The 18,804-nt window shown below is 34.2% G+C and overlaps 1 protein-coding gene across 1 annotated transcript; it reads right to left on the bottom strand.

The window, feature by feature from the left end:
- LOC137394061 (CHRNA7-FAM7A fusion protein-like) lies at positions 1 to 18,804 on the bottom strand. The gene is made up of 8 exons (XM_068080780.1): positions 18,726 to 18,804; positions 14,145 to 14,281; positions 12,791 to 12,835; positions 5,681 to 5,703; positions 3,914 to 4,057; positions 3,578 to 3,709; positions 2,508 to 2,776; positions 1 to 671 (listed from the first exon to the last, which is right to left on the bottom strand). Exons 1-8 carry the CDS (start codon positions 18,802 to 18,804, stop codon positions 1 to 3), a joined length of 1,500 nt encoding a protein of 499 aa, XP_067936881.1.

The raw sequence follows: 18,804 nt of genomic DNA, 5'->3' as shown, positions 1-18,804 counted from the left end.
TTACGTGATTGTTGGAGTAGGCCTACCAGTTGCAACTTTTAACTCACCGAGTGTAGGCGTGTCCACCTCTGATTTCCATAAAAATATAATAGTTATAACCAACATGGTCACTACAAATACGACGAAAAAGAATCTATCGTAAACCTTTCCAACGGCTTTCCACTCAGCGATCCTGAACTCACTCGATGTGGACTCAACACGCCTATTTTCATATTCACTTAGGGCTTCTATGATCTGTTCGAGGTGTCGGTCAATTGATGACAAGACTTTGCCATGGAGAGCTTTACCTGAATTGGTATTTTCTTGAGGACTGTTCTCCATGCAGCACTGGTAACAAGCCTTACATTCACAGTTAGCATCTTCTTTGTGCGGTATCTCATGGCTGATAGGGTAGCCACCATTTACCAGTTTGAGTCTGGCTACAGAACTACTGGGACACAGTCTAGACGACCAAACGTTAGGTGTTTTTGCTTGTCTCTCTGGAATATGGTTATGTGTGCCATGCATATGTTTGAGTTCTCCCAAGAACACTATTGGAGCGAGGAAATCAAAGGTAAACCTACGAAGTCTATAAGGTATAGTTGCCTCCCCTCGGTGATGAATTTGGCTTATCAATATTGTACATATTATCGATGATGTCACCACTCCAGTAATCACTGATATATAGAGGCCTATAATATAAGCAGCATTTGTAATAGAGGAAACGAACTGGGAGTTATCTTGCCATGCATTTTGTAGCTGAGTAGTTGTAATGTAATATGTTACGCAAAATAGCTTTAGGACCAGATTATAAACTCATTTTTGCAAGTCATCATTATGACATAAGATTAGACCATGAGAAGTCAACTATGTTATAACTTTTTGTGCACCAGCTATGAGGCTAGACACAAAGTGTATAAAACAAAGTAATGACAAATGTTATCACTGAAAGCAGCTCAAAAAGGTGCTTTTACCATAACCGTTTAACCTAGTGATTGATGCGTATTGATTGAGACACCTCTACAAACTGATCTACAGAATATGTACTAGGACAAAACTGTATCAGATTGACCAAACTGACAAGTTTGCTATTAAAATAAAGATTAATTTAGATTAGTGCCGTTTCTCATAAATTAATTTGAGATCAAATCAAAAAGTCAAAATCAACAAGTCAGTATGCGCCTTTTTGGTTGTTTTTCATTGATCGAGCTGTTTACTAAGGTTACCAAAAACCAAAATTTCTTAACTCTCAACAATTCATTTATTTTTTCTCAACTATATTAAAGAATTTTATAGCGCACTTAATTGTGTTTTTAACCTTACCGGAAGATGTTAATGTAAGTGAAAGAATGCGTTGAGTGTGAGAGATTACAAATACTCCCGCAGAGGTTATTAAAAGTTCAGTCAGAACTAACTCTCTATAACTCATTAGTAGTTTGTAGTCTGCATAAAACTTATCCAAACCTGTTCACAACCTTGTTACACGCTACTCGAGTCTGCTTATTTGACTTTAACCATGAAGCTGAGCTTTAAAGAATTTGTTTTAATTAGCCTGCAAACTGAACAGAAATTATTATAAATATACATATTATTATAAATATACATATTATTATAAATATACATATCATTATAAATATACATATCATTATAAATATACATATCATTATAAATATACATATCATTATAAATATACATATCATTATAAATATACATATTATTATAAATATACATATTATTATAAATATACATATTATTATAAATATACATATTATTATAAATATACATATTATTATAAATATACATATTATTATAAATATACATATTATTATAAATATACATATTATTATAAATATACATATTATTATAAATATACATATTATTATAAATATACATATTATTATAAATATACATATTATTATAAATATACATATTATTATAAATATACATATTATTATAAATATACATATTATTATAAATATACATATTATTATAAATATACATATTATTATAAATATACATATTATTATAAATATACATATTATTATAAATATACATATTATTATAAATATACATATTATTATAAATATACATATTATTATAAATATACATATTATTATAAATATACATATTATTATAAATATACATATTATTATAAATATACATATTATTATAAATATACATATTAATATAAATATACATATTATTATAAATATACATATTATTATAAATATACATATTATTATAAATATACATATTATTATAAATATACATATTATTATAAATATACATTATAACTGTACCTCACTTTTTACTGACTTCAATATTTCTATCAGCTTTACTATAAAACCTTATTTTTGTTTCCAAATAAAATAGTTGAAGAAATAGAATGTAATTATTTTTATAGCTTATGATAGCTAATATACTTGTATGTATATATTCTTTTTAAACCTGGTGCAACTTTATTCATCTAGGCTTATTATGATATTTTCGGCTTTTATAAATAATATACCGCTTTAGCCAAGACTTACTTATGATGGGAATAGAGTCTGATCTCCTCGGGATGCTCTCAGCTACGATGAGCTGAAAGACTGTGAAACTTAAGAGCAAGGTGATACCCAAAGAAATCTTCTCTCCCGAGTCTGGAGGTATGCAGAAGGTGAAGGTCGCGAGTAGCGAAAGTATGATGCAGGGTGTTATGATATTTACTATATAATACAGACTCCTTCTCTCGATCCATATTCGAAAATGTAGGGATGGATATGAAATGTTCCCACAGCACTCATAGACAATTTCATCTCTGAAAATACAGGAGAGTCGGGCTGAACATAGTCCAATAAGCTAGACACATAAAGTCTAGGCAAACCTAACGACGCCTCCAGAATTTGTTTTCTGTGTTTTGCAGCATAAACGTCTACGATTACTGCTTAATAAATATTACAGGTAATAGATTATAGTAACAAATATAGTAACAAAGTAAATACGTTACAGAAGTATATGGACAAATATTAAATTCATAAAGTGATAAACAATGACAAAAGCCTCTCATCGTTAGTTTATTTTAGCAACACCTAAAAAAGGAATCAGGTCTACTGTGTGCAAGTTCACAGGTAACGCTGTTGATGGAGAACAGCGATGTGATTTACTTGAATTTGAACTTTGTAACATTAAAATAAATTAGTTTATATATGTTATTGTATTATTATTGCATTATCCTTTTAATTTTATTAGTTTCCTTACATTCAGTTACAATATCATGCCACTTTCATAAACTTTCAAAATTTGTGTTTGAAAAGTTACTGTAGGCAACGATTCGTCGAATTTTTATGATTCGTCGAAGTGTGACTAAGCAGAGGTTTGACTGCATAAGTAGACTTACTCAAGGCAAGGCCCAATCATGAATAGCTTGTAAGTTGTAGTTACTAGCTAATAAATAAAGATTTTTTTTAAATAATTTAATAAGCCCTTCTCTACAAATGAACCCGTTACTGATTACACTTCACATCAATGACATTCAGTGCTTGCAGGACTCATCATATGATTAGATACTATTAGCCATACCTGCAGGCATGCCTCTAGCCTTTAATACTTGACCTCTTACCTAATGACTGATGTATCGGTCAAGTTCCATTCCGCGCTAGGGTTATAGCTGTCTAGCACGATCTTTTCTGAGTATCTCACTAAATTCATTTCTGCTATGTTATAAGCCCAGTTTGTCAAGTGAAGATAACACCTAAAGTAAATAAATTGATGGAAATAACTTAATAATATCAATATAACTATTGGTTCTAGTAGTTTGAGTTACATCGATACACTAAAGTCATTGCGCTGTAAGCTAACATATGCGACTGTCAATTATAACAAGCTCCAAAGGTGTAGCCAACGTATCTTTGTACAGCGTAGCCAAAAGGCATGACAACATAGATAATCCACTTACGTTTGTTTGTCAAAAGGGAATTTACTGATGTCGAGCTCACAAGTAGTGTGATAGGTGCCTCCAGGCACCCATAAGACTGATCCATCGCTATACACGACACATCTAAACTCATTCTTTATCATAGATGTGTGGTAAATTGATGCGCTGCAATAAAAAGAGGCAGCATTTAATTAAATATAGTACATAAAATATGCATGGTGATACATTATAGCGCGTTTAAAATGTATTTCTAAAATGCATAGAATGTTTAATTGTCTTTTGCTTTCATTCGTCTGATAAACTGCCAGGGTGACCAACTTGGCACCTTGTCATGGTGGAAGGATGTTTTCTTAAAAAAGTGTGACTCTGAAGATTGAAGCAAAATACGACAAATTTGACTACTATGCTTGATCTTGAGCTAGCTTAAAGAGTTGTGTGTTCTTTTGCTAGGCATATAAAGGTTGGACAACTCTCTAATTACAGCCTTCTAGTTGAAATGCTCAGCAATTTGGCTACAATGGCTAGCTTATATTACCATAACTTTATTGATAAACTATTGAAATAGGGCAACCCCTCATCTGATGATAGAGCAAGATGCAAAGATTAGAGATGAACAAGGTCTAAAGTCAACAAGTATGAGTGGACCAGATTTTGCTCTGCCCTACAGGCTTTTAAATACTCCCTTATAACTAAGAGAGAGTCATGTATAAAATGTGCTCCAAAATGGAATTTTTACAGATTTACCTAATATTACAATTGCAAAGAAGATGTGCTTAATGCGCAAGAGCTTGATACTCTGCTGATGTACAGCAGAGTGGAACAAAAAGGCCTTCATAGACTGTATATTATTTAGCCCCTTTACAATGGCACCTTGTAAATAAACGCAAATTGCTCAATAATAATAAAATGTATAAATCTAAGATAATAAGGCTTTATATGTACGGACAGTTGTTTGTTTAAGGGAATACACATTTGGGTGAACATATTTGTATACAGATGCATGTAAATCTGTATATTCGCACAACAATGTCTGTGCATGAACATATTGTAAGCAAGTGTATGTATTTGCAAATATTTGTACACTGCTGTATGTACGTGGATGCATTTGTACACATTGGTATGTGCCCATATATATTTATACACAAATATATGTGTTTGTATATATTTTAACACAGGTACATGCACGCCTACTGTGTATATTTTTACATAGGTGTATACGGTATATATTTGCGCAATAGTGTATGCACATGCATATATTTGTACACGGGTAAACGTATTTTTACAAATTTTTACACAGGTGTGTGTACTTTTATATATAAAACAGGTCTTTTTTACTTTCTACTGTTTATTCTAGTTTGGAGTAGCATTCTAGTGTAGGTCTAGAAGTGAGACAAGTGCAGACAATAAAAATAAAAACCAATGAAAGACACTATACCCTTTCTCACACCTACATAGACCTCAAATACAGCAACCTCTGGCATTTGCATAAATTTACTGGATGTGTGCAAAACTGTCCCATTCATGAATTCATTGTATATATACCTAACCCTGTGTACTCATACATATATTGCAGTTATGCTTATAAATGCGTGTGCACATACATAAATTATGCTAATAGTATTTTATGTACAAGTGCAAGAATATACAAAATTAGTGTGCTATATTTGCACAAGTGAGTTTCTGTATGCCCACTACCTGACTGACCTGTTTAGAAATCCAATATCTGGAAGCCAGAGATGCTTTGAAGGAATAACTGTACTGCTTCTGTTATATTTAGTTGCATTCCATTTGAGTCTATCATCAACCCAGTCCTGCAAGCAATGGGTGCTTATAATCTACTATGAACATCTCACAGCTGTAGAAGTCTACGATAAATTATAAATACCACACTTTTATAAAAACCCAAGCAACAAAATACATTGCGAGTAAAACAAGCATCAGTTTAACATATAAAATTTGATGTACTGCATTAGAAGATGCACCTGTGCTATAGTATAAGGCAGTTTAGTAGAGAGCGGTCTATAGTCAGGTCACATTATAAGGCGGGTTAGTAGAGAACAGTCTATAGTCAAGTTATATTATAAGGCAGGTTAGTAGAGAACAGTCTATAGTCAGGTTATAGTATAAGGCAGGTTAGTAGAGAGCAGTCTATGGCCAGTTATTGATTTACAAATTTCATCTCTTGACATCTTGTCAGTCAACAAAGTCAGGTTTCTACTAACCCATTGAAGCTCCACGGCACTTTATCTATTTTTGTCAAGTGTTATACGGCAGCACTCAACGGTACATTGGTGAGCGACAGCACCCAATGGTTGGTACATTGGTGCACAGCAAACACTAGACGTTTTTAATAATACATATAGCATCTAATCATGTCTAGAGTTTAACACACAAGTTTATGCTGTTATAAGTTACAACTGTTATAAGTTATAACTGTTATAAGTTATACCTGTAATAAGTTATAACTGCTATAAGTTGTAACTGTTATAAGTTATAACTGTTATAAGTTATAATTCATATCAATTTGATGCAATAAAATATATATTAGCATACCACTACACTGATTATTGCATTATTTTGTAGTTACAAAATGTTTTGTTTGCTATATCAGACTAAGTTCTATCATATAGCAAAAAACCATATTATTTTTCAATGTATCTTATGGTAATATAGTGTTCTATATATAATATGATATAATGTAAGTAAAATAATACAATATATTGCTTTATAGTGTACTTTATTTCAATAATCCTATTTTGCTGTGTTTTATGATATCCTACACAAGGTATTTTGTATTGCATGCATTATTGTGACATACTACATTACTAATATTGCATAGTGCAATACTTTTATAAAATACAGCATATTACATTATGGTAGCAAACTCTATATCACAGCAACATCTTTGCGGTGTAGGATGTTTGGATTTTGCTATACTATGCCTTTGTTTATGTTGAATAGTTAATTAAGGTCACTTGTAATTTCTGGGGAGCTGCCATGCAATTGCTCTAGAGTAATATTTACATATTTATTTGAAAATAATACAAATGACTGCAATCGTAAAAACAACCTGTGATTATAACAGTGCTTTAATGCTCCTCATTTTTACTGAATGATATAATAAATAATAAATATACCATTATTATTTTTATTATATGTGATGTGTGTCTTTCCACATCATTAATATGTAACAGTCACCTATGTGGAAGTTGTCACTACTCATCAGCTATAAACATTAAGTGTGTCAAATTTGCTTTTTAGCATTCTAATAAATTATATTTCAACTTACTCATGAGATGAAATGTAAGGTACTGAAATATATTGATGTTAAAGTAAGGTGGATGCATTAATGCGTTATAAGCTTCAATTCTACTTGTCAACAGAAACTTGGTTTCATTGCAAAGTGCAAGGATACTAAGAATTTCTAATGGAAAGAGGAAATTACTCTGTCTATATGCAAACTGCTTACTTGGGCTATCACAAAGTACATTGTCTATGTGCAGCCTGTTTACTTGGGCTATCACGAAGTACTCTGTCTACGTGCAGCCCGTTTACTTGGGCTATCACGAAGTACTCTGTCTATGTGCAGCCTGTTTACTTGAGCTATTGTGAAGCACTCTGTCTATGTGCAGCCTGTTTACTTGGGCTATAACGAAGTACTCTGTCTATGTGCAGCCTGTTTACTTGGGCTATTACGAAGTACTCTGTCTATGTGCAGCCTGTTTACTTGGGCTATCACGAAGCAGCTCATGTTATGAAAGAAAACGTAATAAAAATTGACTAGCTTTGGTTTAAAAAATCAGTTAAGCACCTTCCATGCATTAAAAACAAATAGACAACTGTCGTGCTTTTAAAATACATAGATGTACTAGCGTAATGCCCGAAGTCTTTGAACAGAAATTTTATTTTTATTTAATATATAACAGCAGTTACCATTCTAACTTTAAAAGTTCATATCATGAGAAAAGTGTTTTGAGCGGTTCAAATAAATTAAGAGAAAAAATAAAACAACTGTGAAAGTGTTTAAATGTGAAATAATTAGCAAGAAATGGTTACATAAAGTCTGTTTTGCTATGATTTTAATGAAACAGGGTTTGGTAATGATACAATTAATAGGAACTGAGAATACAAAATAAAAATTCTGAATATGTTGAATTAATAATAACACCAAGGATTGCATGGAAGTGTGTGTATAAATAAGCACACTGTTACAGCAAAAACTATCAATCAAAACTTTGAATATGGCGATACTGGGTGGTACCTGTCGATACTAGTACAAACGTAAAAATGAGATATCACACCGTTTTTGTCTGGTACTTTGTTTAACCGATTGGAGAGAGAATGCAAAGTCAATTCTTACTTGAGATAATACAACTGTAATGGTGAAAAGTATTTAGCCTTTGCAGCTTTAGCAATCGAACCAAAATAAAAACCAAAAATAGGAGTGTAATGGCACATTTGAAAATTATAAATTAAAAAAATAGGTAATGGTAAAAAATTAACTTTTAAAAAAATTTCAAAAAAATTGCAAACACAAAGGTAATAGTAATTAATAATAAAAAGTGCACATTTAACGTGCACAATCATGAAAAGGATAAACACTATATGATAAGATGGAAATGACTTAGCCTTGTGGTTACCCTCACTTGTTAGCAGAATTGCTATTTGATTGCCTCACATTTAAATTCAGTATATATATATCGAGTATTCGTTGCTATAAATTTATCACTATAGCTGGACAGACGAACGACAGATAGGCAAACGCTGAGTTTTAGATATATACTTGAGCTATACATTGAACGATCATAGCTCAACTTGGAAAGCAGATGGTTATGCCAAAGCAGGAAACACATAGCACTCTCTGTATTTTTGAAGTTATAACTAAATAATTGAAAAATGGTAATTTATATTTCATGCTATTATTTTATAATTTTACAAGATTAGATAAATCCAACCAAAACTTCACTATTCAGCAGATCACTACTAGCGCGCATTGTAACCTGTGTAAATATAATAACTGGCTGATGCATTAATATTTCCATTTAATTAGACTAGTTACTGTAAGGCACATTTGACGTACAGATGAAAACTGGTGAATAAGAGATAGAACTTGCAAGAAAGCTTTTAGTGAACACTGCCAATGAACACAGCCTCCATTTGTAAGAACATTAGCAATGACAACAAGCACACGCTTCCGGATGTTTGATTTATAAGTGATGCATTGACCTGCGATCATCTATACTATTCTAAACCGAGTGTGCATAAGTGGAATTGCATGACTCGTTGCAAGATCATGAGCATCCTGTTTAGTGGATATTATTGATGCCTTTTAATAACTTTAGTTATTTATTCATGAACTTATATCAAGGTGCATAAGAGAGCAGTTGGCAGGTTCTTACTAGCACTTCAATCAAATATGTAATCATAAATATAGTTAGATCATTATCCTCTGTAAGAGTGTGTCGGAGCAGTACGTCTGCTCTCTAACTGACCAAGCTAGAGTGATCACATGTACAACTCAGTAAATGTTTGTTTGGGGTTAAAACCTAAAAATTGCTGAACTTCAAATACTCTTGTGTAGAAGTTACATATCAATAATATCTTATATGTTTACATGTTTAGACAAGATACCTTTAACATAAGTCTGCGATATCAGTCAGACCTCTCATACAAGCGTTGATACCTTCATTGCTTCATATAACGTATAATATATATTCTCGACTATAGTTGGTGTAAGTTGCAAAACCTATTAAAATATCCACGTGTAAGTTTTGATGCTATAACCTGACGTGTACCATAACCATTTTGCATTTTATCACTTTTCTGTTGGGAATTAATGATATAATGTTTTTATAATTTATAATAATCTTATAATAAACAGGATAAGAAACATTCATAAAGGAGTGCATATAGTAAAAATCAGACATTTATAAGCCTTACCAACATCATAATACCCTTGTAATTGTTAGATGAGTGTGGTTTTTATGCTTGATATGGTCAGTATGGTTGATATGGTCAGTATGGTTGATATGGTCAGTGTGGTTGATATGGTCAGTATGGTTGATGTGGTCAGTATGGTTGATATGGTCAGTATGGTTGATGTGGTCAGTATGGTTGATGTGGTCAGTATGGTTGATGTGGTCAGTATGGTTGATGAAGTCAGTATGGTTGATGTGGTCAGTATGGTCGATGTGGTCAGTATGGTTGATGTGGTCAGTATGGTTGATGTGGTCAGTATGGTTGATGTGGTCAGTATGGTTGATATGGTCAGTATGGTTGATGTGGTCAATATGGTTGATGTGGTCACTGTGGTTGATGTGGTCAGTATGGTTGATGTGGTCAGTATGGTTGATGAGGTCAGTATGGTTGATATGGTCAGTATGGTTAATGTGGTCAGTATGGTTGATATGGTCAGTATGGTTGATGTGGTCAATATGGTTGATGTGGTCAGTATGGTTGATGTGGTCAGTATGGTTGATGTGGTCAGTATGGTTGATGTGGTCAGTATGGTTGATGTGGTCAGTATAGTTGATGTGGTCAGTATGGTTGATGTGGTCAGTATGGTTAATGTGGTCAGTATGGTTGATATGGTCAGTATGGTTGATGTGGTCAATATGGTTGATGAGGTCAGTATGGTTGATGTGGTCAGTATGGTTAATGTGGTCAGTATGGTTGATATGGTCAGTATGGTTGATGTGGTCAATATGGTTGATGTTGTCAGTATGGTTGATGTGGTCAGTATGGTTGATATGGTCAGTATGGTTGATGTGGTCAGTATGGTTGATGTGGTCAGTATGGTTGATATGGTCAGTATGGTTGATGTGGTCAGTATAGTTGATGTGGTCAGTATGGTTGATGTGGTCAGTATGGTTGATGTGGTCAGTATGGTTGATGTGGTCAGTATTGTTGATGTGGTCAGTATGGTTGATGTGGTCAGTATTGTTGATGTGGTCAGTATAGTTGATGTGGTCAGTATGGTTGATGTGGTCAGTATAGTTGATGTGGTCAGTATGGTTGATGTGGTCAGTATGGTTGATATGGTCAGTATGGTTGATGTGGTAAGTATGGTTGATGTGGTCAGTATGGTTGATGTGGTCAGTATGGTTGATGTGGTCAGTATGATTGATGTGGTCAGTATGGTTGATATGGTCAGTATGGTTGATATGGTCAGTATGGTTGATGTGGTAAGTATGGTTGATATGGTCAGTATGGTTGATGTGCTTAGTATGGTTGATATGGTCAGTATGGTTGATATGGTCAGTATGGTTGATGTGGTCAGTATGGTTGATGTGGTCAGTATGGTTGATGTGGTCAGTATGGTTGATGTGGTCAATATGGTTGATCTTGTCAGTATGGTTGATGTGGTCAGTATGGTTGATATGGTCAGTATGGTTGATGTGGTCAGTATGGTTGATGTGGTCAGTATGGTTGATATGGTCAGTATGGTTGATGTGGTCAGTATAGTTGATGTGGTCAGTATGGTTGATGTGGTCAGTATAGTTGATGTGGTCAGTATGGTTGATGTGGTCAGTATGGTTGATGTGGTCAGTATGGTTAATGTGGTCAGTATGGTTGATATGGTCAGTATGGTTGATGTGGTCAATATGGTTGATGTTGTCAGTATGGTTGATGTGGTCAGTATGGTTGATATGGTCAGTATGGTTGATGTGGTCAGTATGGTTGATGTGGTCAGTATGGTTGATATGGTCAGTATGGTTAATGTGGTCAGTATGGTTAATGTGGTCAGTATGGTTGATATGGTCAGTATGGTTGATGTGGTCAGTATGGTTAATATGGTCAGTATTGTTGATGTGGTCAGTATGGTTGATATGGTCAGTATGGTTGATGTGGTCAGTATGGTTGATGTGGTCAGTATTGTTGATGTGGTCAGTATGGTTGATGTGGTCAGTGTGGTTGATGTGGTCAGTATAGTTGATGTGGTCTGTTTGGTTGAAACATTGAAGCAGTTGTTTCGATATTTGCAAATAGGGTTATAAATGAAAAATTATTAATGAACTAGGGCAATAAAAGTTCACTAGTCTACTTTCAGCTTTCTTGTTTTATTCCTAGAGCGAGCTCTTAACCTTAAGTCCTGTAGGCTAATTTTGCATGAATTCAGTTACTGGTACATTCAAAATCACAGCCCTAGGTTTTCTACTTCATATCACTCATAGTTTTAGCCTTAGGCTGACTCCTACCTTTAGCCCAAGTTTGTTTTCTGCTACCTTAAAGCTGGTTCGCACTACATGTACATCACCATATCTCGGCGTTGATGTCGCCATACTTCGGTGATCATCAATGATAAGGATGTTCACATTATTCGCGTTTGCATCAGGAAATACTCCGTGATGTAGTGTTTTCATTTTTCTTTTTAAATTTTTGTGAATAAACTTCTTTGTTTTCGCTTGCGGGAATAAAAAACTAGGCTCGCAGCAACTATCATAGACGGATATGAATAATTCACGCTATCCGCGACCGCGAATTACCATCGCTGTAATTGTTCACATTTGAAAGGCAGTCGTCGATGCTCGGCGAAATATCGAGAAAATTTGACAGCTGCAAACTTTTCCGACGTTTCCGCGTTGCTTCATCGATGCCATCGGTTCACGGTTCACAAAATCGACGATGAATGCAGGAAGGAAAATGCTGACTAATGGTGATATAGTGCTAACCAGCTTTTAGTTAAGAGGTTTGACCCAATAAGTTAAAACTTCTTTCTTACCTAGTAGTAGTACTAGAACTAGTAATAGGTCAAACCTTAGGTTTGAGTCTATTACTAGCCACAGTGCTAACTTGTTGCCATACAGCTTACCATAAATAATAAATATGTAATCACCGACATTGTCCGTGGAGCAGCAAGCTAACAATCTAATGACCAGTGCATTCATAAGTTCTTACCACTTGAAACCAGCCAGATGATGTTAGCATCTGCTTCTTTTCATCCTGCAATGTACGATACCGGTATTAAAAATACAGACTTCATTTAAATATACTTAAATGAGCAGACGGTTTGCAGTGTTTCAGATGTTACGCCTAAGCGAGATGAACACTGCGCTTAGGTGCTCATCTTGCACACTATGTTCCACTCTGCCCTAATATCTAGCAATCAGGTGTGCTAGTCTCAAATGCTGACATGTCTTCTCTTATAACATAAGTTGGAATCAAGGTAGATCTGTTTCAGTGGAACGGTTGGTTTATCGATAGTTTTCCAAATGCTATGACATAAGTGTAGTCGGTTTCAGTCTATTATGCGAGACACAGTTCACCACATGACACACATTTCCGATGACTCATTTCTCATAAACCATTTGTGTTTGTATATATTATTGTATGTGTATGCTGGGTTTATAGTAGTGCCCTGCATGCCTTCATTGTTGTATGAGCTACAATCTTCAGCAAGTACCTGATATATACAGATAAAAAAGAACTCCAGTTACAAAGCAACAGAAGTCAAGTCATTCAGATGTGATTTGCAACTTTTAGAGCCTTTATTAAATAACCTGAACTACTTAAAGAGTGATAAATAAAAATATTAACATAATACAACAAAAAATGTGTAATGCCTTGAAACCTCCTAAAAGGTTATCTATAATTGTAAATTCATTTGAAAATAATTTTCCATAAGAAGTGAGTTTCGGTTACCTTTTCGTCATCTATTACAATGTGTCTTGTCTTCTAGTGTGGCCATTTGATAGAGAACTAGACTGACTGACTCATCCACTCTTTCATTCTCTCAATCCCGCACCCACTCATTCAATCACACATTCAATCATTCATTCACTCATTGACTCACTGACAAATTACATTTATTGATGTCAGTCTCTATAGATTGTACTAATATTTGGTTTTTCTTGACCCTCAACACTTGTAAACACGCTGCCAACTTTGCTGTTTGTTGTTGTTTACCAACTTTGGTTTATGTTCTTGCATTGTTTCTCCTTATTAAGATAAAATTTTTCATTGATTGGCTAAATCGCTCCTTTCGATATACATGTGCATATAGCAACTTCATTATACACTGTGCTAAAGCCTGTGATTTATAAGTTAAAACTACTAATGAAGATCAAAATTTAGGCTGAGTTTATATGAAATTTAGTACAACTGCCCAACACCTTATGAAGCTTTTACAAAAGTTTTAAAACACCTATTTACTAGTTAAGAAAAGCCTACTTATCAACATACTCTATAACATTATTTATAAAATTTGCATGCTATATGTCTAAGATTTGATTAACTTGATAGAATCACTCACCAAGTGATGCAGTTGGACCAAAGTGAAACCAACCCTCACCACAAGTGGATTATCATCCACCCTAGCAATAACTCTGCTGTCATATCCTTCCATTATGTCCTTCAGCAATGTTGTATCTACATTACTTCTGTGTGCACCTGTTGAGTAGACAAGAACAGAAGGAACTCCTCTATGGCCAACTTATCTAATGACTGATAGCGCTAAGAAGGCCTTTAAAGTCTCTTCTTTAACACTATAAAGCCTAGGCTTGTACATACAAGCAGGTCCCCTGATCCCAGACCTTACTAATAACTTTCCATCGACTATAAAGTGCATAGAATAGCCCAACCTTTTTAACTGAGTATCATTTGGAAGCTCCAAGCTTGTGTAACTCTATGAAATAAAACAAAAATCAAACAAAGTAAATAGGTTTTTTACGCTCAATTGAAGAAATGATATTTTAGGCTTAACTAAAGGGCAATGATTGCACTAAAAAGTCTGAGTGTAAATTTGTTATGAATACAAGAACAAATAGTTTTATTGTAAAGCTGTTATTTTTAAGGAAGAGAAGCTTTGTTTATTTTTTATCCTTTATTACCAAAACCTTGAATCAGATTTTCATTAGAAACTAATGCTCTGTCAGCAGTTTTTATTTCCCAATTAGGAGTGCTCTTAGTTTTTCGGTCATATCTCAATAACTAATAATTCATTCAACTTCAAACTTTGAAATTATACTGAAAACCTATTACGCTTAAAGGTTTAAAAATCTCGCATTCCTACCTAAATCGAAAATGCAAAAAGAAGCAAAGCAAACCGAGGCAGCCAAGTTTACTCTGGCGTAAGATCAGATAAGTAAACAATTCCTCAGAATTATATGAGGTCCAGACATGAGAGTATTGAAGCCTGCCATTTTAAACAACCAACAAGCGCATAGAGCTAGCACATAACACATAGAGCGACTTTATAGTTGTATTTATTTAGAGTGTCTTATATTGGTAGTCGCTGAACAATCTATGAAAAAAATAATGCCAACACTACTTTTCAAACCAAAACTCTAATCAGAGAGTTGCCAGCTTTTCTACTACATTAACAGTCAACGCTTTGTAAGAAAGTTCTCAGAGCTTGCAAACTAATTATTCATAAGGAATATACCAGTAGGCTAATCAACGTCCTTAGCAATGCTCGTTAAGTGTGGACGACCAAAATACAGCGGTACAATGTTTCATGTATGTTAGGCTGCGGAATTTTAATGCAAACTATGTATTAATTATAGTAGTCTTTCTTCCAACGTGGGGTAGAGGGCTACATTCCAGACCAACCCTTAAAATAGGAATTTATATGAAATAGAAATGTGATTATTTATCACCTGTGAGCTATAATTTTAACACTTCAGAGAACTTTCTAAAATTTTAAAATTACAATCCATGGGCTTAGATGTATACATGCCTGTCCACATGTGGTATACATGTATTATATTGTCTAAATATAGCAGACTATATTTTGACAATGAGGAAATTCATGAGAAATTAACTACGACTGAATGATGAAGCATGACTGGGGCCAAAATGAAAGTGGCAAAATCAATGCTAAATTTTCTTGAGCCAATCAGCATCAAACCAGCGAAATGATGGAAAGTGCTGGGTGGCGATTTTCTGTAGATAAATGAGGAGAGATGATCAAGTTCCAATCATTAGTTTAATAACAGTCTTGAGCTCTCCTTAGTAGAGGTTCTATTTATTGTATATTGCTAGCATCAACTATCTCGTCGCTAGGTAACTTTTATATGTATAGACTGTGTGCTCTGAATTATGCATTAGAGGCGAGACTGAAAAGGTATTGCTCTGTGTATTGCGGCTTTCCAGTGACGTCCATTAGTATAGGAAGTCACTGAAAAGTCACAATACGCAGAACAATACACTTTCAGTTTCTTCTCTAATGCATAATTCAGAGCACACAGTCTTTACGTATGAAAAGCGGCAATACAACTGAGCCGCTATAAATGAAACCGTGCAGTGGGAATATTACTTTATACCAGTTCAAGATACTTAAAGTTGGTTGTTAGTGAGTTTGATCATCTCACTTTTCAAATGTGCATGAGTTTCATTTTCTACTCAGGTATTATAGTTAATGGGTGATAAATATATTACTATACTACAATAAATAAATATATTTGGTTAAAAAATTATTAACAGCTTTGAAATGGCAAATTTGGGATGGGCCAACACTTATTATTTACCCTACAGGATGAAAATATTCGATGGATTTAGTAATTCACGATTTCGCGAACAGACAATTTCGCGAATTATTAAATTCCGCAAATAGTTAGTTCTATTTTTAAACACGAGGGAGAATAACTACTGCCTCAAATTAAAAAATAGCCGCTAGGCAGAAGTAGTAAACGTAGCGTCGTTCCAAATCTTTTTAAAATCTTTACAGGGGCTTTGAGTTAACCCCATTGCCAATGCATCCCACTTCTTTACAAGTTTATTCAAGGTAGTCGCAAGCTATTCGGCATGGCGTCGTCATTGCAAAAATCTCTTACATTTTTTTACATTAAAATCGACTCCATCAACTTCTAATACCAAAATTTATGACGATAATGATTCTGATCTGGACATTATGGTATGTATTTGATTTGTAGAGCAGATACATTTTTTTCATAACTAACCAATTAATTTCCATGATTGACTTGTAGTTGTCAGCTAAATAGAAACTTAAACACGGCAGCTAAATAAAAACCTAAACACGTGGTGTACACACATGAAGGATTAACTCTATTGCTAGCTGCAATAGAGTTAACCCTTAATAGAGAGTGATTGTGTTCATCTGCGAATAAATTAGTCCGTGAATATGCATTATAAAGGCAATTTGCGTGAAACTTAACTCCGTGAATATTTTCATCCTGTAGGGTAGTAACTGCTGGGTCTTGCGGGTGGGAAATACCAATTCGAGCTCTAGCAATGCAAAATACCAGAAATCAATACAAACAAAAATCTCACATATATTATGCTTGAGAAATTATTTCAAGCCAAAAATTCAATATCCTGTAACTTGGTCACTGAGACGACCAGAATTTCTCATACTAAATGTATTGTTGTTACTCATAAATATTTGTGTAACGTTTTGTTTCAAATTCTGAGAAAAAGTTTAATCCATACGTAATGCGTTCTCAGATATGTAAAAATGCGCACTTACTACTCGTACATCTTGCACTCTGTCACCTCTTTCAAACACTTTCGGTTTTAGTATGTCGGCAATATGTCGTATATATATATTCAGTATCAATCCTTGCCCTAGACTAGGAGCACGGAGATTAGAAACTCCAGAATGGATTTGTCGACATGAAACACGCATCATGTCATCACTAGATCGTTAGCCCTTAAATGTTGGCTGCAGCAGATTGCGTCCCCTAGGCACCACTACTAAAATCTCTTAAATGTTATCTGCAGGACTTTGTGCACTATGGAAAACACATATTGCCAGTAGCAGTTTGTCCACTGTGTTTAGTAGATTGTATAAACTTAAATTTTGTGGAAAGTCGATTAAATGCTATTAAAAATGCTCTTAAATGTTGTCTGTAGCAAACTGCACTATTGAAAGCACTGGTAAAATGGTGTTATCTGCATCAGATTGTGCATCCTGAAATGTTGTCTGCAGCAAATTGTGTACCCTTAAAATCATATTTGCAGCAGATTGCGCAGTCTAAGACGTATGACCAATGAAGACGCTATCAGTGCCACACTTGATGACTGAATTATTAAGTTTTGAAAAAAATATGTAGCAAATACAATTAAAGGTTAAATATGTCACCTCGTGTCAATGACATAAATACAATATCATTTCTTTTTAATAGTCTATTGAAGCGTGTGACTTCAGAAACGAATTTTACTGCGCTGTGATTCTGAAGATTTATTCAATACTTTTCAATTGCTGAACAGCGTTGATAATAAAAAGCACATTGCTGCCGGCAGCGAGTGTGATGAATACTATATATGGATTAAACTTCAAAGTAGACTACCGCTTGTTTTGTCGCACTCATTTAAAACCTTATTTGCAGTGTTATTAAACATGTTGGTGTCTACAAAAATGAAATATTTTTCCTTTGGTGTATATTTATTTGATTTAAAAGTTTTAATACTTGTTACCAAAGGATTCAGGCTATATAGATCAAAGGAAGCTATGTCATCAAAGCTCTGACAGATTTCAAAGTTCAGTAACTATGCCTCCACTTAACTGGTTGAAAATGGCATTCCATTCACTCTAATATAGGTGATCAGTGCAAATACTACAAGTAAACAGCATGCATATTGTTCTCTCAGTATAGAGAGGATGTCTAGCACAAGAGCCCCTCTCAATATGAGCTGAACTGATTGCATGCACTCGTATCAGCTATAAATATAGAATTCATTTTAGTTTGGCTAATAACTCGCGCTCCATCATTAGCTAAGTAACACATAGTATATAGCTGATCCTCCTTTCTCCGTGTTATACTAATTGTCATTCAACAAATTCAAAACTGTTTTACAGAACTCAAAATAATATAACAAATAATTATATAGCGAGTAAAGAAATAACAAACACATCAACATTGAGTCTACTTACCTGAGACTACAGTCAAAGTCATCCAACAGGAATAGATGATGCCTAAGAGCCACGGTATCCAGGTGTATCTAGCCTTCAT

Source organism: Watersipora subatra, chromosome 4 (genome assembly GCF_963576615.1).
Source record: "Watersipora subatra chromosome 4, tzWatSuba1.1, whole genome shotgun sequence".
Classification (NCBI taxonomy): domain Eukaryota; kingdom Metazoa; phylum Bryozoa; class Gymnolaemata; order Cheilostomatida; family Watersiporidae; genus Watersipora; species Watersipora subatra.
Note: the sequence above shows the minus strand (reverse complement) of the source record. Positions and strands in the feature narration are given on the sequence as shown.